Source organism: Anomalospiza imberbis, unplaced genomic scaffold (assembly GCF_031753505.1).
Source record: "Anomalospiza imberbis isolate Cuckoo-Finch-1a 21T00152 unplaced genomic scaffold, ASM3175350v1 scaffold_974, whole genome shotgun sequence".
Classification (NCBI taxonomy): domain Eukaryota; kingdom Metazoa; phylum Chordata; class Aves; order Passeriformes; family Viduidae; genus Anomalospiza; species Anomalospiza imberbis.
In genome coordinates, this window is record NW_027100596.1 from 11,154 (window position 1) to 37,386 (window position 26,233).

At 59.8% G+C, this 26,233-nt stretch overlaps 1 protein-coding gene across 1 annotated transcript; it reads right to left on the reverse strand.

Annotated features, from left to right (window-relative positions):
- Positions 1-358: 358 nt before the first annotated feature.
- LOC137468019 (cyclin-dependent kinase 16-like) lies at positions 359-25,956 on the reverse strand. Its single transcript, XM_068179444.1, has 15 exons — positions 25,815-25,956; positions 21,488-21,612; positions 20,355-20,456; positions 19,418-19,474; positions 17,535-17,649; positions 15,469-15,563; positions 13,649-13,711; positions 11,926-12,049; positions 9,621-9,741; positions 8,775-8,872; positions 6,365-6,470; positions 4,522-4,564; positions 4,208-4,298; positions 3,084-3,161; positions 359-488 (listed from the first exon to the last, which is right to left on the reverse strand). Exons 1-15 carry the CDS (start codon positions 25,921-25,923, stop codon positions 451-453), a joined length of 1,365 nt encoding a protein of 454 aa, XP_068035545.1. The 5' UTR covers positions 25,924-25,956; the 3' UTR covers positions 359-450.
- Positions 25,957-26,233: the final 277 nt, after the last annotated feature.

Consider the following 26,233-nt stretch of genomic DNA (forward strand, 5'->3'; position numbering starts at 1 on the left):
TTTGGGGTGTGATCCCAGATTTTGGGGTCTGATCCCAGAATTTGGGGAGCTGAGCCCTGATTTTGGGGTCCTATCCCGGATTTTGGGGTTTGATCACAGATTTTGGGGTGTGATCCCAGATTTTGGGGTCTGATCCCAGAATTTGGGGTCTGATCCCAGATTTTGGGTTCCGATCCCGGATTTTGGGGGTCTGATCCCGGTATTTGGGGGAGCTGATCCCAGATTTTGGGGTCCTATCCCGGATTTTGGGGAGCTGATCCCAGATTTTGGGGTCCTATCCCGGATTTTGGGGTCCAATCCCGGATTTTTGGGTCCAATCCCAGATTTTGGGGTCCTATCCCGGATTTTGGGGTCCTATCCCGGATTTTGGGGTCCGATCCCGGATTTTGGGGTCCTATCCCGGATTTTGGGGTCCGATCCCGGATTTTGGGGGGCCTCACCTGCTCACCATCAGAACTCGGTGTCGAGCACCCGGAAGGCGGAAGAACCTGCAGGGAAAAAGGGGTCAGGGAACCCCGAGAAACCCCAAAATCAGGGTTTAGGGTCAGGGTTTTGGGGTTCAGGATTTGGGGTTCAGGGTTTTTGGGGTCAGGATTTTTGGGGTTCAGGATTTTTGGGGTTCAGGATTTGGGGTTCAGGGTTTTTGGGGTTCAGGATTTGGGGTTCACAGTTTGGGATCAGGGTTTTTGGGATCAGGGTTTTTGGTGTTCAGGGTTTTTGGGGTTCGGGGGTTTGGGGTTCAGGATTTGGAGTTCAGGGTTTTTGGGGTTCAGGGTTTTGGGGTTCAGGATTTTTGGGGTTCAGGATTTGGGCTCAGGGTTTTGGGGTTCAGGGTTTTTGAGGTTCAGGATTTGGGGTTCAGGGTTTTGGGGGTTCAGGATTTTTGGGGTTCAGGATGTTTGGGGTTCAGGATTTTTGGGGTCAGGATTTTTGGGGTCAGGGTTTTTGGGGTTCAGGTTTTGGGGTTCAGGGTTTGGGGTCAGGATTTTTGGTGTTCAGGGTTTTTGGTGTTCAGGGTTTTTGGGGTTCAGGGTTTGAGGTTCAGGGTTTGGGGTTCGGGATTTGGGGTTCAGGGTTTTTGGGGTTCGGGATTTGGGGTTCAGGGTTTTTGAGGTTCAGGGTTTTGGGGGTTCAGGGTTTTTGGGGTCAGGGTTTTAGGGTTCAGGATTTTTGGGGTTCAGAGTTTGGGGTTCAGGGTTTTTGGGGTTCAGGGTTTTTGGGGTTCAGGGTTTTTGGGGTTTGGGATTTAGGGTTCAGGATTTGGGGTTCAGGGTTTTGGGGTTCAGGGTTTTTGGGGTTCAGGGTTTTGGGGTTCAGGATTTTTGGGGTTCAGGGTTTTTGGGGGTCAGGGTTTGGGATCAGGGTTTGGGATCAGGGTTTCTGAGGTTCAGGATTTGGGGTCAGGATTTGGGGCTCAGGGTTTTTGGGGTTCAGGATTTGGGGTTCAGGGTTTGGGGCTCAGGGTTTTGGGGTTCAGGGTTTTGGGGTTCAGGATGTTTGGGGTTCAGGGTTTTGGGGTTCAGGGTTTTGGGGTTCAGGATGTTTGGGGTTCAGGGTTTTGGGGTTCAGGGTTTTAGGGTTCAGGATTTTTGGGGTTCAGAGTTTGGGGTTCAGGGTTTTTGGGTTTCAGGGTTTTGGGTTCAGGGTTTGGGGTTCAGGGTTTTTGGGGTTCAGGGTTTTTGGGATTTGAGATTTAGGGTTCAGGATTTGGGCTCAGGGTTTTTGGGGTTCAGGGTTTTTGGGGTCAGGATTTTTGGGGTTCAGGATTTTTGGTGTTCAGGGTTTTGGGGTTCAGGGTTTTTGGGGTTCAGGATTTGGGGTTCAGGGTTTTTGGGGTTCAGGTTTTTGGGGTTCAGGGTTTTTGGGGTTCAGGGTTTGGGGTTCAGGGTTTTGGGGTTCAGGGGTTTGGGATTTGGGGTTCAGGATTTGGGCTCAGGGTTTTGGGGTTCAGGATTTTTGGGGTTCAGGGTTTTGGGGTTCAGGGTTTTTGGGGTTCAGGATTTGGGGTTCAGGATTTGGGGTTCAGGGTTTGGGGTCAGGGTTTGGGGTCAGGGTTTTGGGGTTCAGGGTTTGGGGTCAGGGTTTGGGGTTCAGGGTTTTGGGGTTCAGGGTTTTGGGGTTCAGGGTTTTTGGGGTTCAGGATTTGGGGTTCAGGATTTGGGGTTCAGGGTTTGGGGTCAGGGTTTGGGGTCAGGGTTTTGGGGTTCAGGGTTTGGGGTCAGGGTTTGGGGTTCAGGGTTTTGGGGTTCAGGGTTTTGGGGTTCAGGGTTTTTGGGGTTTGGGATTTAGGGTTCAGGATTTGGGCTCAGGGTTTTGGGGTTCAGGATTTTTGAGGTTCAGGATTTGGGCTCAGGGTTTTGGGGTTCAGGGTTTTTGTGGTTCAGGATTTGGGGTCAGTGTTTGGGGTCAGGATTTTTGGGGTCAGGGTTTTTGGGGTTCAGGATTTGGGGTTCAGGGTTTGGGGTCTGGGTTTGGGTTCAGGGTTTTGGGGTTCAGGATGTTTGGGGTTCAGGATGTTTGGGGTCAGGATTTTTGGGGTCAGGGTTTTTGGGGTTCAGGGTTTTTGGGGTTCAGGATTTGGGGTCAGGGTTTTGGGGTTCACGGTTTTGGGGTTCAGGGTTTTGGGGTCAGTGTTTGGGGTCAGGGTTTGGGGTCAGGGTTTTTTGGGATTCAGGGTTTCTGGGGTCAATGTTTTTGGGGTCAGGGTTTTTGAGGTTCAGGATTTTTGGGGTTCAGGATTTTTGGGGTTCAGGATTTTTGGGGTTCAGGGTTTTTGGGGTTCAGGATTTTTGGGGTCAGGGTTTTGGCGTTCAGGGTTTTTGGGGGTCAGTGTTTTTGGGATTCAGGGTTTCTGGGGTCAATGTTTTTGGGGTTCAGGGTTTGGGGTTCAGGATTTTTGGGGTTCAGGGCTTTTGGGGTCAGGATTTTTGGTGTTCAGGATTTTTGGGGTTCAGGGTTTTTGGGATTCAGGATTTTTGGGGTTCAGGATTTTTGGGGTTCAGGATTTTTGGGATTCAGGATTTTTGGTGTTCAGCATTTTTGGGGTTCAGGATTTTTGGGGTTCAGGGTTTTTGGGGTCCCACCTGTGGGGGGCAGGGCCGCCGGGCGCAGCCCCGGCTCCTTCTGCAGCTGGATCTCCTTCAGCGCGAAGATGGACGTGGCTGGGGGGAGGGGACGCAAACCGGGGGTGTGGTCACCCCGAAAACCACGCCCTGATTTGCATAGCCCCGCCCACCCGCGGTTAAACCCCACCCCACTCTAAGCCACACCCACGCGAGGCCCCGCCCCTCGCAGCCCCACCCTCTCGGTGCCCCACCCCCAAAACACCATTTAAGGTCATGTCTATGTGAAGCCCCGCCCCCAGTGCCCCACCCATGTGGAACCCCGCCCCCAGTGCCACACCCACAGAACTGCCACCTCATCGCCACACCCACATGAAGCCCCGCCCCATTGCCACACCCGAGTGAAGCCCCGCCCCATTGCCACACCTGAGTGAAGCCCCGCCCCATTGCCACACCCACACAAAGCCCCACCCCCAGTGCCACACCCCTCCCAATGCCCCACCCCAAACTCTTCGCCAGTGCCACACCCACACAAAGCCCCGCCCCCAGAGCCACACCCACACCAAGCCCCGCCCCCAGTGCCACACCCCAAACTCTTTGCCAGTGCCACACCCACACAAAGCCCCGCCCCCAGAGCCCCACCCAGGCCAAGCCCCGCCCCGTGCCACACCCAGGTGAAGCCCCACCCAAGTACCACACCCATAGAAAGCCCCGCCCCCAGTGCCACACCCATCCCAATGCCCCACCCCAAACCCTTCCCCACTGGCACCACCCCCAGTGCCACACCCACACAAAGCCCCGCCCCCAGTGCCACACCCACACAAAGCCCCGCCCCAAGTGCCACACCCATCCCAATGCCCCACCCCAACCCTTCCCAATGCCACACCCACACAAAGCCCCGCCCCCAATGCCCCACCCACACCAAGCTCCGCCCACAGAGCCCCACCCACACCAAGCCCCACCCCAGTGCCACACCCACACCAAGCTCCGCCCCCAGTGCCACACCCATCCCAATGCCGCACCCCAAACCGTTCCCCACTGGCACCACCCCCAGTGCCCCACCCACACAAAGCCCCGCCCCCAGTGCCCCACCCACACCAAGCCCCGCCCCCAGAGCCCCACCCACACAAGCCCCGCCCACTCACTGTCGGGCAGGGCGCTGACGCGCGGCCCCAGGCAGCTGAAGAAGGCGTGTCCCATGGCCTCCGCCGCCGGCAGCCGCCGCCGCCCCTCGAACTGCCCCGCCCCGTCAGGCCACGCCCACCCGTGGGCCACGCCCACAAAAGGGCGTGGCCCTACCAAACCCCCGCCCCCACCCATCAAAGGGGCGTGGCCACATCCTCAAACCCCCCCTCCTCTGCGTGGGAGGGGCGTGGAGAGGCCACGCCCCATCGGGAGGGGTGTGGTCGGATGGGTGTGGCCAAAGGGGCGGGGTCGGCGGAGGCCACGCCCAGCTCACCTGCAGCAGCTGCCCCAGGAGATCGGCGCCGTCCTGGTCCAACCTGGGGCACAGAGGGACTCAGGAGCCACACAGACACCCGGGCACCGTGCCACCCGCAGGGGACGGTGCCACCCGCAGGGGACAGTGCCACCCGTGGGACGGTGCCACCCATGGGACACCCCACAGGACGGTGCCACCCGCAGGGGACGGTGCCACCCACAGGGGACAATGACACCCTCAGGGGACAGTGCCACCCATGGGACAGTGCCACCCACGGGACAGTGCCAGCCTCAGGGGACAGTGCCACCCTCAGGGGACAATGACACCCTCAGGGGACAGTGCCACCCACGGGACGGTGCCACCCATGGGACAGTGCCACCCGTGGGACACCCCACAGGACAGTGCCACCCATGGCACAGTGCCACCCGTGGGACGGTGCCACCCATGGGACAACCCACAGGACAGTGCCACCCTCAGGGGACAGTGCCACCCTCAGGGGACGGTGCCACCCGTGGGACGGTGCCACCCTCAGGGGACAGTGCCACCCTCAGGGGACGGTGCCACCCTCAGGGCACAGCGCCACCCACGGGACAGTGCCACCCACGGGACAGTGCCACCCATGGGACAGTGCCACCCATGGGACAGTGCCACCCATGGGACAGTGCCACCCATGGGACGGTGCCACCCGCGGGACAGTGCCACCCTCAGGGGATGGTGCCACCCAAAGGACAGTGCCACCCATGGGACAGTGCCACCCATGGGACAGTGCCACCCTCAGGGGACAGTGCCACCCATGGGACAGTGCCACCCATGGGACAGTGCCACCCATGGGATGGTGCCACCCATGGGACACCCCACAGGACAGTGCCACCCTCAGGGGACAGTGCCACCCATGGGACACCCCACAGGACAGTGCCACCCTCAGGGGACAGTGCCACCCTCAGGGGACAGTGCCACCCATGGGACACCCCACAGGACAGTGCCACCCATAGCACAGTGCCACCCGCGGGACAGTGCCACCCACGGGACGGTGCCACCCGTGGGACAGTGCCACCCATGGGACACCCCACAGGACGGTGCCACCCGCAGGGGAGTGTGCCACCCGTGGGACGGTGCCACCCATGGGACAGTGCCACCCATGGGACAGTGCCACCCTCAGGGGAAAGTGCCACCCACGGGACAGTGCCACCCATGGCACAGTGCCACCCTCAGTGGACAGTGCCACCCACGTGACGGTGCCACCCATGGGACAGTGCCACCATCAGGGGACGGTGCCACCCTCAGGGGACAGTGCCACCCATGGGACAGTGCCACCCATGGGACAATGCCACCCTCAGGGGACAGTGCCACCCATGGGACAATGACACCCTCAGGGCACAGTGCCACCCATGGGACAGTGCCACCCACGGGACGGTGCCACCCTCAGGGGACAGGTGCCACCCGTGGCACAGGTGCCACCCATGGGACACCCCGCAGGACAGGTGCCACCATCAGGGGACAGGTGCCACCCTCAGGGCACAGTGCCACCCTCAGGGAATGGTGCCACCCTCAGGGGAGAGGTGCCACCCTCAGGGGAGAGGTGCCACCCGTGGGACAGTGCCACCCATAGGACACCCCACAGGACAGGTGCCACCCATGTGCCACCCCCATGGCACAGGTGCCACCCTGAAAAGACAGGTGCCACCCCAAAGGACAAGTGCCACCCGTGGGACAGTGCCACCCTCAGGGGACAGGTGCCACCCCAAAGGACAGGTGCCACCCCACGTGCCACCCCACAGGACAAGTGCCACCCCACGTGCCACCCCACGTGCCACCCCACGTGCCACCCCACGGCGCAGGCGCCGGCGGCGCCGTCCCTCACCGCGGCGCGTGCTGCCGCAGCCCCTCGGGCGGGTACAGCGGGTACTTGTGTGCCCGGAACTCGGCGTTGGCACCGATGCCCGGCCACGTCTCCTCCGTCGGGGTCCCTGCGGGGGCACACGGGGGGGGGGTCAGGGGCCAGCGCCCCGAGACGGCCCCAGAACTGCCCGGGTTTGCCCAAAACCGCCCAAATTTACCCCAAAAACGCCCGGGTTTGCCCAAAACTGCCCAAATTTACCCCAGAACCGCCCGGGTTTGCCCAAAACCGCCCGGGTTTGCCCCAAAACCACCAAAATTTACCCCAAAACTGCCCAAATTTACCCCAAAATCACCAAAATTTACCCCAAAACTGCCCAAATTTACCCCAAAACCGCCCGGGTTTGCCCAAAACCGCCCAAATTTCCCCCAAAATCACCAAAATTTACCCCAAAACCGCCCGGGTTTGCCCAAAACTGCCAAGATTTGCCCCAAAATCACCAAAATTTACCCCAAAACCACCCGGGTTTGCCCAAAACCGCCCAAATTTACCCCAAAATCACCAAAATTTACCCCAAAATCACCAAAATTTACCCCAAAACCACCCAGGTTTCCCCAAAACCGCCCAGATTTACCCCAAAATCACCAAAATTTACCCCAAAACTGCCCAAATTTACCCCAAAACCGCCCGGGTTTGCCCAAAACCGCCCAGATTTACCCCAAAATCACCAAAATTTACCCCCAAACTGCCCAAATTTACCCCAAAATCACCAAAATTTACCCCAGAACCGCCAGGGTTTGCCCAAAACTGCCCAAATTTACCCCAAAATCACCAAAATTTACCCCAAAACTGCCCAAATTTACCCCAAAATCACCAAAATTTACCCCAAAACTGCCCAAATTTACCCCAAAACCTCCGAGATTTGCCCCAAACTGCCCAGGTTTTCCCCAAAACTGCCCAGATTTCCCCCAAATCCCCCCCAGATTTTCCCAAACGCCCCGGATTTTCCCAAATCCCCCGGATTTTCCCAAACCCCCCGGATTTTCCCCAAATCCCCCAGATTTGCCCCAAATCCCCCGGATTTTCCCTAACCCCCCGGATTTTCCCGAATCCCCCCAGATTTGCCCCAAATCCCCCCCGGATTTGCCCCAAATCCCCCAGATTTTCCCGAAACCCCCCAGATTTGCCCCAAATTCCCCGGATTTGCCCCAAATCCCCCGGATTTCCCCCAAAAACCCCCCGGATTTTCCCGAACCCCCCGGATTTCCCCCAAACCCTCCGGATTTGCCCCAAACCCCCTCTTAATTTTCCCAAACCCCCCCGGATTTCCCCCAAACCCCCCGGATTTTCCCGAATCCCCCCCGGATTTTCCCGAATCCCCCAGATTTTCCCGAATCCCCCGGATTTGCCCGAATCCCCCCAGATTTCCCCCAAATCCTCCCCGGATTTCCCCCAAATCCCCCGGATTTTCCCGAAACCCCCCAGATTTGCCCCAAATTCCCCGGATTTGCCCCAAATCCCCCAGATTTGCCCCAAATCCCCCGGATTTCCCCCAAAAACCCCCCGGATTTTCCCAAATCCCCCGGATTTTCCCAAAATCCCCCAGATTTCCCCCAAATCCCCCGGATTTTCCCAAATCCCCCGGATTTTCCCAAACCCCCCGGATTTGCCCGAATCCCCGGATTTTCCCGAATCCCCGGATTTGCCCGAATCCCCCGGATTTTCCCGAACCCCCCGGATTTTCCCGAATCCCCCGGATTTGCCCCAAATTCCCCGGATTTTCCCGAATCCCCCGGATTTTCCCGAATCCCCCGGATTTGCCCCAAATTCCCCGGATTTTCCCGAATCCCCCGGATTTTCCCGAATCCCCGGATTTTCCCGAATCCCCCGGATTTTCCCGAATTCCCCGGATTTTCCCGAATCCCCCCGGATTTCCCCCAAATCCCCCCGGATTTTCCCGAATCCCCCGGATTTTCCCAAATCCCCCTGATTTTCCCAAACCCCCCGGATTTGCCCCAACCCCCCGGATTTTCCCAAATCCCCCGGATTTCCCCCAAATCCCCCCCGGATTTTCCCCAAACCCCCCGGATTTTCCCAAATCCCCCAGATTTTCCCCAAATCCCCCCCGGATTTTCCCGAACCCCCCGGATTTGGCCCAAACCCCCCGGATTTGCCCGAACCCCCCGGATTTTTCCCAAACCCCCGGATTTTCCCGAATCCCCCGGATTTTCCCGAATCCCCCGGATTTTCCCGAATCCCCGGATTTCCCCCAAACCCCCCGGATTTTCCCGAACCCCCCGGATTTTCCCAAACCCCCCGGATTTTCCCGAACCCCCCGGATTTTCCCGAATCCCCCGGATTTTCCGAATCCCCCGGATTTTCCCGAATCCCCCGGATTTCCCCCAAATCCCCCCGGATTTTCCCGAATCCCCACCCAGCAGGCGGAAGATGAAGTGCAGCTGCTCCTCCACGGTGGCCCCGGGGAACAGCGGCCGGCCCGTCACCATCTCCGAGAAGATGCAGCCGACCCCCCTGGCAGGAGAGACCCCAAAATCACCCCAAAATCACCCAAAATTATCCCAAAATTATCCCAAAATCACCCCAAAGTGAACACCCTGGCAGGAGAGACCCCAAAAACCCCAAAATCACCCAAAATCACCCCAAAATTATCCCAAAATCACCCCAAAATTATCCCAAAATTATCCCAAAATATCCCCCATGGGATCCCCAAAAATCCCAAAATTACCCCAGTGCCCCCAGTGCCCATCGCGGTGCCCATCGCGGTGCCCACCAGATGTCGATCTGGGTGCTGTACTCGGTGGAGCCCAGCAGGATGTGCCCATCCCAGTGAATCCTAGTGAATCCCAGTGAATCCCAGTGCCCATCCCAGTGAATCCCAGTGAATCCCAGTGAATCCCAGTGCCCATCCCAGTGAATCCCAGTGAATCCCAGCCCATCCCGGTGCCAATCCCAGTCCATCCCCTGGCTGTGCCCATGCCGGTGCCCATCGCGGTGCCCACCACATGTCGATCTGGGTGCTGTACTCGGTGGAGCCCAGCAGGATGTGCCCATCCCAGTGAATCCCAGTGAATCCCAGTGCCCATCCCAGTGAATCCCAGTGCCCATCCCAGTGAATCCCAGTGAATCCCAGTGAATCCCAGTGAATCCCAGTCCATCCCGGTGCCCCTGGCTGTGCCCATCCCAGCCCATCGCGGTGCCCATCCCGGTGCCCCTGGCTGTGCCCATCCCAGCCCATCGCGGTGCCCATCGCGGTGCCCACCACATGTCGATCTGGGTGCTGTACTCGGTGGAGCCCAGCAGGATGTCGGGCGGGCGGTACCACAGCGTCACCACCTCGCTGGAGAACGTCTTGGTGGGGATGGACTTGGCCCGGGCCAGGCCTGGGGGCACCAAATGGGTCAGGGGGCACCAAATGGGTCAGGGGGCACCAAAGGGGGCAGGGGGCACCAAAGGGGGCTGGGGGCACCAAATGGGGCAGGGGGCAGGAAATGGGGCAGGGGGCACCAAAGGGGGCTGGGGGCACAAAAGGGGGCTGGGGGCAGGAAATGGGGCAGGGGGCACCAAAGGGGGCTGGGGGCACCAAACGGGTCAGGGGGCACCAAAGGGGCTGGGGGCACAAAAGGGGGCTGGGGGCACCAAACGGGGCAGGGGGGCAGGAAATGGGGCAGGGGGCACCAAAGGGGGCTGGGGGGGCAGGAAATGGGGCAGGGGGGCACAAAAGGGGCAGGGGGCACCAAATGGGGCTGGGGGCACCAAATGGGTCAGGGGGCACCAAAGGGGGCAGGGGGCACCAAATGGGGCAGGGGGCACCAAAGGGGGCAGGGGGCACCAAATGGGGCTGGGGGGGCAGGAAATGGGGCAGGGGGCACCAAATGGGGCTGGGGGGGCAGGAAATGGGTCAGGGGGTCACCAAATCGGGCTGGGGGGCACCAGATCAGGTTTTTGGGGTCCCAGGTGAAGTTTTTGGGGTGCCAGATCAGGTTTTTGGGGTGCCAGATCAGGATTTTGGGGTGCCAGGGCAGGTTTTTGGGGTCCCAGGGCAGTTTTTGGGGTTCCAGGTGAAGTTTTTGGGGTCCCAGGTGAAGTTTTTGAGGTGCCAGGGCAGTTTTTGGGGTGCCAGGGCAGGTTTTGGGGTGCCAGGGCAGGTTTTTGGGGTGCCAGATCAGGTTTTGGGGTGCCAGGGCAGTTTTTGGGGTGCCAGATCAGGTTTTTGGGGTCCCAGGTGAAGTTTTTGGGGTGCCCTGACCAAAATCTGCCAGCTTCAGGTCCCCGCGGCGGCTGAGCAGATCCTGGGAAGGTTCATGGCTTTTTGGGGGTTTTTATGGGTTTCTGAGGGGGTTTTGGGGGGATTTTGGGGTCCCAGGTGAAGTTTTTGGGGTGCCAGGGCAGTTTTTGGGGTGCCAGGTGAAGTTTTTGGGGTGCCAGGGCAGTTTTTGGGGTCCCAGGTGAAGTTTTTGGGGTCCCAGGTGAAGTTTTTGGGGTGCCAGGGCAGGTTTTTGGGGTGCCCTGACCGAAATCGGCCAGTTTCAGGTCCCCGCGGCGGCTGAGCAGATCCTGGGAAGGTTCATGGATTTTTGGGGGTTTTTATGGGTTTCTGAGGGGGTTTTGGGGGGATTTTGGGGTCCCAGGTGAAGTTTTTGGGGTGCCAGGGCAGGTTTTGGGGTGCCAGGGCAGGTTTTTGGGGTGCCCTGACCGAAATCTGCCAGTTTCAGGTCCCCGCGGCGGCTGAGCAGATCCTGGGAAGGTTCATGGCTTTTTGGGGGTTTTTATGGGTTTCTGAGGGGGTTTTGGGGGGATTTTGGGGTCCCAGGTGAAGTTTTTGGGGTGCCAGGGCAGTTTTTGGGGTGCCAGGTGAAGTTTTTGGGGTGCCAGGGCAGTTTTTGGGGTCCCAGGTGAAGTTTTTGGGGTCCCAGGTGAAGTTTTTGGGGTGCCAGGGCAGGTTTTTGGGGTGCCCTGACCGAAATCGGCCAGTTTCAGGTCCCCGCGGCGGCTGAGCAGATCCTGGGAAGGTTCATGGATTTTTGGGGGTTTTTATGGGTTTCTGAGGGGGTTTTGGGGGGATTTTGGGGTCCCAGGTGAAGTTTTTGGGGTGCCAGGGCAGGTTTTGGGGTGCCAGGGCAGGTTTTTGGGGTGCCCTGACCGAAATCTGCCAGTTTCAGGTCCCCGCGGCGGCTGAGCAGATCCTGGGAAGGTTGATGGCTTTTTGGGGGTTTTTATGGGTTTCTGAGGGGGTTTTGGGGGGATTTTGGGGTCCCAGGTGAAGTTTTTGGGGTGCCAGGGCAGTTTTTGGGGTCCCAGGTGAAGTTTTTGGGGTGCCAGGGCAGTTTTTGGGGTGCCAGGGCAGTTTTTGGGGTGCCCTGACCGAAATCGGCCAGTTTCAGGTCCCCGCGGCGGCTGAGCAGATCCTGGGAAGGTTGATGGCTTTTTGGGGGTTTTATGGGTTTCTGAGGGGGTTTTGGGGGGATTTTGGGGTCCCAGGTGAAGTTTTTGGGGTCCCAGGTGAAGTTTTTGGGGTCCCAGGTGAAGTTTTGGGGTCCCAGGGCAGGTTTTTGGGGTGCCCTGACCGAAATCGGCCAGTTTCAGGTCCCCGCGGCGGCTGAGCAGGAGGTTCTGGGGTTTGAGGTCGCGGTGCAGAACCTTGTGGCGGTGGCAGAAGGCGAGACCCCGCAGGAGCTGGAACAGGAACAGCTGCCCCCCAAAAAAACGGGCTGGGGACCCTCGGGGACAGACAGACAGACAGGGGACAGACAGACAGACAGGGACAGACAGACAGGGACAGACAGACAGGGACAGACAGACAGACAGGGACAGACAGACAGGGACAGACAGACAGGGACAGACAGACAGACAGGGACAGACAGGGACAGACAGACAGACAGGGACAGACAGACAGGGACAGACAAGGACAGACAGGGACAGACAGGGACAGACAGACAGGGACAGACAGACAGGGGACACTTGGGGACACCCAGGGACAATCCCAGTCTCTCTGAGGTTCCTAAACCTCCCTGGGAGACACCAGAGACCCCAAAATGTCCCCAAAATTCCCCCAAAATTCCCTAAATCCCCCCAAACCTCCCCAAAATCCCACCAAACACCCAAAACCCCCCAAAATTCCTCCAAAATCCCCACAAAATCCCCCTAAAATCCCGCCAAAATCTCCCCAAATCCCCCCAAAATCCACCCAAAATCTCCCAAAATCCCCCTAAAATCCACCCAAAATCTCCCAAAATCCCCCTAAAATCCCCCAAAATCCCCCTAAAATCCCCCCAAAATCCCCCAAAATCCCCTAAAATCCACCCAAAATTCCCCAAATCCCCCCAAATTCCCCTAAAATCCACCCAAATCCCCCTAAAATCCACCCAAAATTCCCCAAATCCCCCAAAATCCCCCAAAATTCCCTTAAAATCCCCCCAAAATCCACCCAAATCCCCCCAAAATCCACCCAAAATCCCCTAAAATCCCCCCAAAATCCACCCAAAATCCACTAAAATCCACCCAAAATTCCCCAAATCCCCCCAAATTCCCCCTAAAATCCACCCAAAATCCCCCCAAAATCCACCCAAAATCCCCTAAAATCCCCCCAAAATCCACCCAAATCCCCCTAAAGTCCACCCAAATTTCCCCCAAGATTCCCTAAATCCCCCCAAACCCTCCCCAAAATCCCCCCAAACACCCCAAAACCCCCCAAATCCCCCTAAAATCCACCCAAAATTCTCCAAATCCCCCAAAATCCCCCAAAATTCCCCAAATCCCCCCAAAATCCCCTAAAAACCACCCAAAATTCCCCAAAATCCCCCTAAAATCCACCCAAAATCCCCTAAAATCCACCCAAAATTCCTCCAATATCCCCCAAATTTCCCCCAAATCCCCCCAAAATCCCCCTAAATTCTCCCAAAATCCCCTAAAATCCACCCAAATTCCAAATCCACCCAAACACCCCAAAATCCCCCAAATTTCCCCCCAAAATCCCCCAAAATCCCCCTAAAATCCACCCAAAATCCCCTAAAATCCCCCAAAATTCCCCAATCCCCCCAAAATCCCCCCAAACACCCCAAAATCCCCCTAAAATCCATCCAAATTCCCCAAATCTCCCCAAATTCCCCCTAAAATCCACCCAAAATCCCCCCAAAATCCACCCAAAATCCCCCAAAATCCACCCAAAATTCCCAAATCCCCCCAAATTCCCCTAAAATCCCCCCCAAAATTCCCCAAATCTCCCCAATCCCCCAAAATTCCCCAATCCCCCCAGAATCCGCCGGAAGCCCGCAGGCCCCAGGCCCTCACCCTGACGTTGTGCATGCTGATGACGCTCCCGCAGTCATCCAGGTACTGCTTCAGGTCCCGGTCCTGGGGGGAAAAAGAGGAAAATCCCAAATTTTGGGGGTCCCGGGGGGTCCCGGAGAGCCCCCGCAGGGAATTCCGGGGTCAGGGGGGATTTTGGGGGGATTCCGGGGTGATTTCAGGATGAATTCGGGGTGGATTTGGGGGGATTTTGGGGGGGATTTTGGGGGGATTTTGGGGGAATTTAGGGAATTTTGGGGGGATTTTAGGGGATTTTGGGGGGATTTTGAGGGGTGCATTTGGGGTGATTTTGGGAGATTTTGGGGATTTTGGGGTGATTTGGGGTGATTTTGGGATGGATTTGGGATGGATTTTGATGTGGTTTTGGGGTGATTTTGGATGGATTTGGGGTGGATTTGGGGTGGATTTGGGGATGGATTTTGAGGTGGATTTGGGGTGGATTTGGGGTGGATTTTGGGGTGAATTTAAAGTGATTTTGGGAGATTTAGGGTTTTGGGTGGATTTTGGGGTGGATTTGGGGTGAATTTTGGGGTGAATTTCAGGGGGATTTGGGTGATTTTGGGGTGGGTTTTGGGGTCGATTTGGGGTCGATTTTGGGGTGAATTTGAAGTGATTTTGGGAGATTTAGGGGTGGTTTTGGGGTCGATTTTGGGGTGGATTTGGGTGGATTTTGGGGTAGATTTGGGTGATTTGGGGTGGATTTGGGTTGGATTTGGGGTGGATTTTAGGGTGATTTTAGGGTGAATTTGAAGCGATTTGGGAGATTTAGGGGTGGTTTTGGGGTGATTTTGGGGTGGATTTGGGATGGATTTTGGGGTGGATTTTGGGGTAGATTTGGGGTGGATTTTAGGGTGATTTTGGGTGAATTTGAAGTGATTTTGGGAGATTTAGGGGTGGTTTTGGGATGGATTTTGAGGTGGATTTGGGGGGGATTTGGGATGGATTTTGGGGTGATTTTGGGGTGGATTTGAAGTGATTTTAAGAGATTTTGGGGTGATTTTGGGGTGGTTTTGGGGTGGATTTGGGGTGGATTTGGGGTGGATTTTGGGGTGAATTTAAAGTGATTTTGGGAGATTTAGGGTTTTGGGTGGATTTTGGGGTGGATTTGGGGTGAATTTTGGGGTGAATTTCAGGGGGATTTGGGTGATTTTGGGGTGGATTTGGGGTCGATTTTGGGGTGGATTTGGGCTGGATTTGGATGGATTTTGGGGTGATTTTGGGGTGATTTTGGGGTGGATTTGGGGTGGATTTGGGACGGATTTTGGGGTGATTTTGGGGTGAATTTGAAGTGATTTTGGGAGATTTAGGGGAGGTTTGGGGTTGATTTTGGGGTGGATTTTGGGGTGGATTTGGGATAGATTTGGGATGGATTTGGGGTGGATTTGGGATAGATTTGGGATAGATTTTGGGGTGGATTATGGGGTGGATTTGGGGTGGGTTTTGGGCTGGTTTTGGGGTGATTTTGGGATGGATTTTGGGGTGGATTTGGGGTCGATTTGGGGTGGATTTGGGGTGGATTTGGGGTGGATTTTGGGGTGGATTTGGGGTACATTTGGGGTGGATTTGGGGTGGATTTTGAGGTGGATTTAGGATGGGTTTTGGGGTGGATTTTGAGGTGGTTTTGGGGTGGATTTAGGGTGGATTTGGGTATGGATTTTGGGGTGGATTTGGGGTGGATTTGGGGTGGATTTTGGGGTGAATTTTGGGGCATTTTGGGGTGAATTTGGGGGGATTTTGGGCTGAATTTTGGGGTGAATTTTGGGGCATTTTGGGGTGAATTTGGGGTGAATTTTGGGGCTCACCAGGTACTCGAAGACCAGCGTCAGGCACTGCGGCGTGTGCACGATGTCGTGCAGCGTCACCACGTTGGCGTGCTTGAGATCCCGCAGCAGCGACACTGCGGGGACGCCGGGGGGGGACAGGGGACAGCATCGGGGACATCGGGGACATCGGGGACACGGGGACATCGGGGACATCGGGGACACGGGAGGGGACACGGGAGGGGACACGGGAAGGGACACCGGAGCTCAGTGGCCTCAGCCCTCGTGGGAGCCACCCCCAGACCGCCCTGAGCCCTCCCCACCACAGCCACCCTCGGTGTCCCCAAGGTGTCCCCAAGGTGTCCCCAGTGTCCCCCAGGGTGTCCCCAGTGTCCCCAGGGTGTCCCCAATGTCCCCAGTGTGTCCCCAGGGTGTCCCCAATGTCCCCAAGGTGTCCCAAGGTGTCCCAAATGTCCCCATGGTGTCCCAGTGTCCCCAGGGTGTCCCCAGGGTGTCCCCAGTGTCCCCAGGGTGTCCCCAGGGTGTCCCCAGTGTCCCCAGGGTGTCCCCAGTGTCCCCAGGGTGTCCCCAGGGTGTCCCCAGTGTCCCCAGGGTGTCCCCAGGGTGTCCCCAGGGTGTCCCCAATGTCCCCAGGGTGTCCCCAATGTCCCCAGGGTGTCCCCAGTGTCCCCAGGGTGTCCCCAATGTCCCCAGTGTCCCCAATGTCCCCAGGGTGTCCCCAGTGTCCCCAGGGTGTCCCCAGGGTGTCCCCAGTGTCCCACCCTCGCGGATGGCCGTGCAGGCTGTGTCCCCAGTGTCCCCAGTGTCCCCAGTGTCCCCAGGGTGTCCCCAATGTCCCCAGGGTGTCCCCAATGTCCCCAGTGTCCCCAGGGTGTCCCCAATGTCCCCAGTGTCCCCAGTATCCCCAGGGTGTCCCCAGTGTCCCCAGGGTGTCCCCAGGGTGTCCCCAGTGTCCCACCCTCACGGATGGCCGTGCAGGCTGTGTCCCCAATGTCCCCAGGGTGTCCCAATGTCCCCAGGGTGTCCCCAGGGTGTCCCCAGTGTCCCCAGGGTGTCCCCAATGTCCCCAGGGTGTCCCCAGGGTGTCCCCAGTGTCCCCAGTGTCCCCAAGGTGTCCCCAGGGTGTCCCCAGTGTCTCACCCTCGCGGATGGCCGTGCAGGCTGTGTCCCCAATGTCCCCAGTGTGTCCCAAATGTCCCCAGTGTCCCCAACGTGTCCCCAACGTGTCCCCAAGGTGTCCCCAATGTCCCCAGTGTCCCCAGCGTGTCCCCAAGGTGTCCCCAATGTCCCCAGGGTGTCCCCAGTGTCCCACCCTCGCGGATGGCCGTGCAGTCTGTGTCCCCAAGGTGTCCCCAAATGTCCCCAGGGTGTCCCCAGTGTCCCCAGGGTGTCCCAATGTCCCCAGGGTGTCCCCAGTGTCCCACCCTCGAGGCTGGCCGTGCAGGCTGTGTCCCCAGTGTCCCCAGGGTGTCCCCAATGTCCCCAGGGTGTCCCCATGGTGTCCCCAGGGTGTCCCCAGTGTCCCACCCTCGCGGATGGCCGTGCAGGCTGTGTCCCCAGTGTCCCCAGGGTGTCCCCAGTGTCCCCAGGGTGTCCCCAGTGTCCCCAGGGTGTCCCCAGGGTCCCACCCTCGCGGATGGCCGTGCAGGCTGTGTCCCCAGGGTGTCCCCAGTGTCCCCAGGGTGTCCCCAGGGTGTCTCCAGTGTCCCCAGGGTGTCCCCAGGGTCCCACCCTCGCGGATGGCCGTGCAGGCTGTGTCCCCAATGTCCCCAGGGTGTCCCCAGTGTCCCCAGGGTGTCCCCAATGTCCCCAGGGTGTCCCCAATGTCCCCAGGGTGTCCCCAGGGTCCCACCCTCGCGGATGGCCGTGCAGGCTGTGTCCCCAGTGTCCCCAGGGTGTCCCCAATGTCCCCAGGGTGTCCCCAGGGTCCCACCCTCGCGGATGGCCGTGCAGGCTGTGTCCCCAATGTCCCCAGGGTGTCCCCAGTGTCCCCAGGGTGTCCCCAGGGTGCCCCCAGGGTGTCCCCAGTGTCCCCAGGGTGTCCCCAGTGTCCCCATGGTGTCCCCAGGGTGTCCCCAGTGTCCCACCCTCGCGGATGGCCGTGCAGGGCGCCCCCTCCTCGTGCTCCAGCCGGATTTCCTTCAGCGCCACCAGGTTCTCGGTCAGCTTGCTGCGGCCCTTGTACACCGTGGCGTACGTGCCCTGGGGGACACAACGGGGACATGGGGACATCATCAGGGACATCATCAGGGACAGCAAGGACATCATCAGGGACACCATCAGGGACACCTGTACGCCGTGGCGTACGTGCCCTGGGGACACAACGGGGACATGGTGACATGGGGACATGACCAGGGACATCACCAGGGACACCTGTACACCGTGGCGTACGTGCCCTGGGGACAGGGAACACGGGGACATGGGGACATCATCAGGGACACCATCAGGGACACCATCAGGGACACCTGTACACCGTGGCGTACGTGCCCTGGGACATGGGACACGGGGACATGGGGACATGGGGACATCAGGGACATCACCAGGGACAGCAAGGACATCATCAGGGACATCACCAGGGACACCTGTACACCGTGGCGTACGTGCCCTGGGGACAGGGGACACGGGGACATGGGGACATGGGGACATCAGGGACAGCAGGGACATCACCAAGGACACCTGTACACCATGGCGTACGTGCCCTGGGGACACATCAGGGACATGGGGACATCATCAGGGACACAGGGACATCACCAGGGACAACTGTACACCGTGGCGTACGTGCCCTGGGGACAGCAGGGGACAGCAGGGGACAGCAGGGACACTGGGGACACAGGGACGTGGGGGACACGGAGGTAACACAGGGGACACAGGTGACACCCAGGTGACACCCAGGTGACACCCAGGTGACACAGATGACACAGGTGACACAGGTGGCACAGGTGGCACACAGGTGTCACAGGTGGCACAGATGACACAGATGACACAGATGACACAGATGACACAAGTGACACCCAGGTGGCACAGGTGACACCCAGGTGACAGGTGGCACACAGGTGACACAGGTGACACCCAGGTGACACAGGTGACACAGATAACACAGGTGGCACAGGTAGCACAGATGACACAGGTGACACCCAGGTGGCACAGGTGGCACAGATGACACAGATGACACAAGTGACACCCAGGTGGCACAGGTGACACCCAGGTGGCACAGGTGGCACAGATGACACAGATGACACAGGTGACACCCAGGTGACAGGTGGCACACAGATGACACAGGTGACACCCAGGTGACAGGTGGCACACAGGTGACACAGGTGACACCCATGACACAGATGACACAGATGACACAAGTGACACCCAGGTGACACAGGTGACAGGTGGCACACAGGTGACACCCAGGTGACACCCAGGTGACACCCAGGTGGCACAGATGACACAGATGACACAGGTGACAGGTGGCACACAGGTGACTCCCAGGTGGCACCCAGGTGACACAGGTGACACAGGTGACACCCGGGTGACACAGGTGGCACAGGTAGCACAGATGACACAGGTGGCACACAGGTGACACAGGTGACACGCAGGTGACACAGGTAGCACAGGTGGCACATGTGACACAGGTGACACAGGTGACACAGGTGACACAGATGACACAGGTGGCACAGATGACACAGGTGGCACAGGTGACACAGGTGCCACCCAGGTGCCACCCAGGTGCCACCCAGGTGGCACAGGTGACACAGATGACACAGGTGACACAGGTGACACAGGTGGCACATGTGACACAGGTGACACCCAGGTGACACAGGTGGCAGAGATGACACAGATGACACAGGTGACACCCAGGTGACACAGGTGACACGTGGCACACAGGTGACACAGGTGACACCCAGGTGGCACAGATGACACAGATGACACAGGTGCCACCCAGGTGGCCCAGGTGGCCCAGGTGGCCGCGTGCCCTCACCTCTCCCAGCTTGTCCAGCTTCACGTACGTCTCCAGCTTCCCGAAGCCGATTTCCGACTGCGGGGGGGGAACGCCGTTACTGGGAGAACTGGGAGAACTGGGGCTCACCCCGGCCCTCCCGCTCCATACTGGCCCATACTGGTCCGTACTGGCCCACACTGGTCCATACTGGTCCATACTGGTCCATACTGGTCTGTACTGGTCCATACTGGTCTATAGTAATCCATACTGGCCCGCACTGGCCCATACAGGTCTGTACTGGCCCACATTTGTCTATACCAGCCCATACTGCCCTGTACTGGCCCATACTGGTTCATACTGGTCCATACTGCCCCGTACTGGTCCGTACTGACCCTTACTAGCCCGTACTGCCCCATACTGGTCTATACCAGCCCATACTGGTCTATACCAGCCCATACTGCCCCATACTGGTCTATACCAGCCCATACTGGTCTATACCAGCCCATACTGGCCCATACTGGTCTATACCAGCCCACACTGCCCCGTACTGCCCATACTGGCCCGTACTGGTCTATACCAGCCCACACTGCCCCGTACTGCCCCATACTGGCCCGTACTGGTCTATACCAGCCCACACTGCCCCGTACTGCCCCATACTGTCCGTACTGGCCCGTACTGGTCCGTACCAGCCCACACTGCCCCGTACTGCCCCATACTGGTCCGTACTGCCCCGTACTGGTCCGTACTGGCCCGTACTGGTCCGTACCAGCCCACACTGCCCCGTACTGCCCCGTACTGCCCCGTACTGCCCCATACTGGTCCGTACTGGTCCGTACTGGTCTGTACCAGCCCACACTGCCCCGTACTGCCCCGTACTGGTCCGTACTGGCCCGTACTGGTCCGTACCAGCCCACACTGCCCCGTACTGCCCCGTACTGCCCCATACTGGTCCGTACTGGTCCGTACTGGTCCGTACCAGCGAGACGCGGCGCAGGCGGCGGCTCAGGGCCCCGGGCAGCCCCAGCCCCCCCTCGGGCAGGCGGGTGTCGGCGGGCAGGGACAGGCGCTTGGTGACGTCCTGGGGACGGGACAGCCCCGCTCGGGTCACACCGGGCTCCCAGTTCAGCCCAGGGCCCTCCCAGTTCAGCCCAGTGCCATCCCAGTACAGTCAGTGCCCTCCCAGTTCAGCCCAGCACTCCCAGTTCAGCCCAGCAATCCCAGTGCTCCCAGTTCAGCCCAGGGCCCTCCCAGTACAGCCCAGTCCCTCCCAGTGCAGCCCAGCACTCCCAGTTCAGTCCAGTCCCTCCCAGTTCAGCCCAGTGCCCTCCCAGTTCAGCCCAGCGCTCCCAGTTCAGTCCAGTCCCTCCCAGTTCAGCCCAGCGCTCCAGTTCAGCCCAGTCCCTCCAGTGCAGCCCAGTGCTCCCAGTTCAGCTCAGTTCAGCCCAGTACTTCCAGTCCCTCCCACTCCTCCCAGTCCACCAGTATCCCCAGTCCCTCCCACTCACCCCAGTATCCCCAGTCCCCCCAGTTTCCCCAGTCCCCTCAGTTCCCCAGTCCCCCCAGTTTCCCCAGTCCCCCCAGTTCCCCAGTTCCCCAGTTCCCCCAGTTCAGCCCAGTTTCCCCAGTCCCCCCAGTTTCCCCAGTCCCCCAGTTCCCCAGTTCCCCAGTTCCCCCAGTTCAGCCCAGTTTCCCCCAGTCCCCCCAGTTTCCCAGTCCCTCCCAGTCCCCCCAGTCCCCCCCAGTCCCCCCAGTTTCCCCAGTCCCCCCAGTTCCCCAGTCCCTCCCAGTCCCCCAGTTCCCCAGTCCCCCCAGTCCCCCCAGTATCCCCAGTCCCCCCAGTATCCCCAGTCCCCCCAGTTTCCCAGTCCCCCCAGTTCCCCAGTCCCTCCAGTCCCCCCAGTTTCCCAGTTCCCCCAGTATCCCCAGTCCCCCAGTTCCCCAGTCCCCCCAGTTCCCCAGTCCCTCCCAGTCCCCCCAGTTTCCCCAGTCCCCCCAGTTTCCCAGTTCCCCCAGTATCCCCAGTCCCCCCAGTCCCCCCAGTATCCCCAGTCCCCCCAGTCCCCCCAGTTCCCCAGTGCCTCCCAGTCCGCCCAGTTTGCCCAGTCCCACCTCGCAGGCGCCGTGCCGCGGGTGCTGCCGCAGCCGCACGGGCGACGCCACCTCCTCCGAGGACGTCCCCGAGGGGGGGTCGCTCTCCCCGTCCGACCCCATCCGGGCCTCGTCCCCCCCGGGCTCTGGGGGCACGGGGAGGGTCAGGGACCCCAAAACACCCGAAAGATCCCAAAATGACCAAAAATACCCCAAAGCACCCCAAAAAATACCCCAAAACCACCCCAAAATATCTCAAAATATCCCAAAAATACCCCAAAGCACCCCAAAATACCCCAAAACCACCCCAAAATATCTCAAAATATCCCAAAATAACCCCAAAACACCCCAAAATATCCCAAAACCACCCCAAAATATCTCAAAATATCCCAAAATAACCCCAAAACGCCCCGAAATATCCCAAAACCACCCCAAAATATCCCAAAAACACCCCAATGTGTCCTGAAACAACTCAAAACCACCCCAGAATACCCCAAAACCACCCCAAAGTCCCCCCCAATGACCCCAATGTCCCCCCCAATGTCCCCCAAACCCCAGGGACCCCCCCATGTCCCCCCAATGTCCCCCCCAATGTCCCCCCAGTGTCCCCAATGTCCCCCCCAAACCCCTGGGACCCCCCACATGTCCCCCCCAATGTCCCCAATGTCCCCCCCAATGTCTCCACTGTCCCCCCAATGTCCCCAATGTCCCCCCAGTGTCCCCAATGTCCCCCCCAATGTCCCCCAAACCCCTGGGACCCCCCCAGTGTCCCCCCCAATGTCCCCCCAATGTCCCCAATGTCCCCCCAGTGTCCCCAATGTCCCCCCCAATGTCCCCAATGTCCCCCCAATGTCCCCCAAACCCCTGGGACCCCCCAGTGTCCCCCCCAATGTCCCCAATGTCCCCCCAATGTCCCCCCAATGTCCCCAGTGTCCTCCAAACCCCATGTCCCCCCCAGTGTCCCCCCCAATGTCCCCAGTGTCCCCCCAATGTCCCCCCCAATGTCCCCAATGTCCCCCCAATGTCCCCCGTAATGTCCCCCCAAACCCCATGTCCCCCCCAGTGTCCCCCAAACCCCAGGGACCCCCCCAATGTCCCCCCCCAATGTCCCCCCCAGTGTCCCCCCCAATGTCCCCAATGTCCCCCCCAAACCCCATGTTCCCCCCAGTGTCCCCAATGTCCCCCCAATGTCCCCCGTAATGTCCCCCAAACCCCAGGGACCCCCAATGTCCCCCCCAGTGTCCCCAATGTCCCCCCCAATGTCCCCCCCAATGTCCCCACTGTCCCCCCCACTGTCCCCCCCAGTGTCCCCAATGTACCCCAAACCCCTAGGACCCCCCCATGTCCCCCAATGTCCCCCCCATGTCCCCCCAATGTCCCCCCCAATGTCCCCACTGTCCCCCCCAATGACCCCAGTGTCCCCCCCAGTGTCCCCAATGTCCCCCCAATGTCCCCCAAACCCCTGGGACCCCCCACTGTCCCCCCCAATGTCCCCAAAGTCCCCCCCAAACCCCTGGGACCCCCCACATGTCCCCCCCAATGTCCCCCCCATGTCCCCCCCAATGTCCCCAATGTCCCCCCCAAACCACAGGGACCCCTGCAATGTCCCCCCCCAATGTCCCCCCCAGTGTCCCCAATGTCCCCCCCAGTGTCCCCAATGTCCCCCCCCAGTGTCCCCAATGTCCCCCCCAAACCCCTGGACCCCACCATGTCCCCCCAGTGTCCCCAATGTCCCCCCAATGTCCCCCCAAACCACAGGGACCCCTGCAATGTCGTCCCCAATGTCCCCCCAATGTCCCCCCCCAATGTCCCCCCAGTGTCCCCAATGTCCCCCAAACCCCAGGGACCCCCCAATGTCCCCCCCAATGTCCCCCAATGTCCCCCCCAATGTCCTCACTGTCCCCCCCAATGTCCCCCCCACTGTCCCCCCCACTGTCCCCCCCAATGTCCCCCCCAATGTCCCCACTGTCCCCCCAATGTCCCCACTGTCCCCCCAATGTCCCCAGTGTCCCCCCCAGTGTCCCCCCCAATGTCCCCACTGTCCCCCCCAATGTCCCCAGTGTCCCCCCCCAGTGTCCCCCCCAATGTCCCCAATGTCCCCCCAGTGTCCCCAATGTCCCCCCAAACCCCTGGGACCCCCCACATGTCCCCCCCAATGTCCCCCCAATGTCTCCCCAAACCCTGGGACCCCCCATGTCCCCCCCAATGTCCCCACTGTTCCCCCCAATGTCCCCAAAGTCCCCCCAGTGTCCCCAATGTCCCCCCCCAAACCCCTGGGACCCCCCAATGTCCCCCAAACCCCTGGGACCCCCCAATGTCCCCCCCAATGTCCCCAATGTCCCCCCAGTGTCCCCAATGTCCCCCCAATGTCCCCCGTAATGTCCCCCAATGTCCCCCCCAGTGTCCCCAATGTCCCCCCAAACCCCTGGGACCCCCCCATATCCCCCCAATGTCCCCAATGTCCCCCATAATGTCCCCCAAACCCCAGGGACCCCCCCATGTCCCCCCCAGTGTCCCCAATGTCCCCCCCAATGTCCCCAATGTCCCCCCCAATGTCCCCCCAATGTCCCCAATGTCCCCCCCAATGTCCCCCCCAATGTCCCCAATGTCCCCCCCAGTGTCCCCAAAGTCCCCCAAACCCCAGGGACCCCCCCAATGTCCCCAATGTCCCCTCCAAACCCCTGGGACCCCCCACATGTCCCCCCCAATGTCCCCAATGTCCCCCCAATGTCCCCAGTGTCCCCCAAACCCCTGGGACCCCCCAGTGTCCCCCCCAATGTCCCCAGTGTCCCCCCCAAACCCCATGTCCCCCCCAGTGTCCCCCCCATGTCCCCATTCGGGGACCGCAGGTGACACGGGGACAGCGCCCGGCTGGTGGCACCGGGGACAGGTGGTGGCACCTGGGGGGGCACCGGGGACAGGACACGGGGACAGATGGACGGACACGGGGGGGGGGACAGGGGACAGATGGGGAGGGGGGACACGGGGGGGACCCCCGGCTCTTAAAGGGGCCGTGTCCTGCTGGGGGGGGCTTAAAGGGACAGGTACCCAAAATGTGCCCCCCATTGGGTTCTTAAAGGGACAGGCACCTCAAAATGTGCCCCCCATCGGGTTCTTAAAGGGACAGGCACCTCAAAATGTGCCCCCATTGGGTTCTTAAAGGGACAGGCACCCAAAATGTGCTCCGCATTGGGTTCTTAAAGGGACAGGCACCTCAAAATGTGCCCCCCATTGGGTTCTTAAAGGGACAGGCACCTCAAAATGTGCCCCCCATTGGTTCTTAAAGGGACAGGCACCCAAAATGTGCTCCGCATTGGGTTCTTAAAGGGACAGGCACCCCAAAATGTGCCCCCCATTGGGTTCTTAAAGGGACAGGCACCCCAAAATGTGCTCCGCATCAGGTTCTTAAAGGGACAGGCACCCCAAAATGTGCCCCCCCCTAGGGTTCTTAAAGGGACAGGCACCCCAAAATGTGCCCCCCCCCCCATTGGGTTCTTAAAGGGCCAGGCACCCGTAACCCAGCCCCCACCTTCTTAAAGGGCCAGGCACCACCAAACCTTCCCCCACCTTCTTAAAGGGCCAGGTGCCCCTAACCCAGCCCCCACCTTCTTAAAGGGCCAGACACCCCTAACCCTGACCCAACCTTCTTAAAGGGCCAGGCACCCCCAATCTGCTCCATCTTAAAGGGCCAGGCACCCCTAACCCAGACCCAACCGTCTTAAAGGGCCAGACACCCCTAACCCTGTCCCAACCGTCTTAAAGGGCCAGGCACCCCTAACCCTGACCCAACTGTCTTAAAGGGCCAGGCACCCCTAACCCTGACCCAACCGTCTTAAAGGGCCAGGCACCCCCAATCTGCTCCTTCTTAAAGGGCCAGGTACCCCTAACCCTGTCCCGTCTTAAAGGGCCAGGCACCCCTAACCCAGACCCAACTGTCTTAAAGGGCCAGGTACCCCTAACCCTGACCCAACCTTCTTAAAGGGCCAGGTACCCCTAACCCTATCCCAACTGTCTTAAAGGGCCAGGCACCCCTAACCCTGACCCAACCTTCTTAAAGGGCCAGGCACCCCTAACCCTGTCCCAACCGTCTTAAAGGGCCAGACACCCCTAACCCTGACCCAACCATCTTAAAGGGCCAGGCACCCCCAATCCGCTCCTTCTTAAAGGGCCAGGTACCCCTAACCCTGTCCCAACCGTCTTAAAGGGCCAGATACCCTAACCCTGACCCAACCTTCTTAAAGGGCCAGGCACCCCCAATCCGCTCCTTCTTAAAGGGCCAGTGCTCCACTTGGGGGGGGCGGGGCTCGCTGCGGGGGGGCGGGGCCCCCCTTAAAGGGCCAGCGCTCACCGCTGTCGCTGCCGGCGCCGTCGCGGGGCTCCCCCAGGCCCTTGTCGGGGGCGCGGCCCCCCCGCAGCGTCATGGACAGCTGCCGCTTGATCTTCTTCATCCGGTCCATGGCCAGCCCTGCGGGCAACACACCTGAGCACAGCCGGGCACAGCCGGGCACAGCCGGGCACAGCTGGGTACAGGTGGGTACAGCCTGAGCACAGCTGGGCACAGCTGGGTACAGCTGGGTACAGCCTGAGCACAGCTGGGTACAGCTGGGTACAGCCTGAGCACAGCTGGGCACAGCTGGGTACAGCTGGGTACAGCTGGGTACAGCTGGGTACAGCTGGGCACAGCCTGAGCACAGCTGGGTACAGCCTGAGCACAGCTGGGTACAGCTGGGTACAGCCTGAGCACAGCTGGGTACAGCTGGGTAAAGC

What these genes read in the sequence shown, in the direction of transcription:
- LOC137468019 (XM_068179444.1), bottom strand. Translation starts at nt 25,923, where the DNA reads ATGGACCGGATGAAGAAGATCAAGCGGCAGCTGTCCATGACGCTGCGG. An exon ending in CGCTGGTCTTCGAGTACCTG is followed by an intron (nt 13,712 to 15,468) that starts GTGAGCCCCAAA and finishes TTTTCCCCCCAG; the next exon opens with GACCGGGACCTGAAGCAGTA. An exon ending in CTGCGGCAGCACGCGCCGCG is followed by an intron (nt 4,565 to 6,364) that starts GTGAGGGACGGC and finishes TCTGTGCCCCAG; the next exon opens with GTTGGACCAGGACGGCGCCG.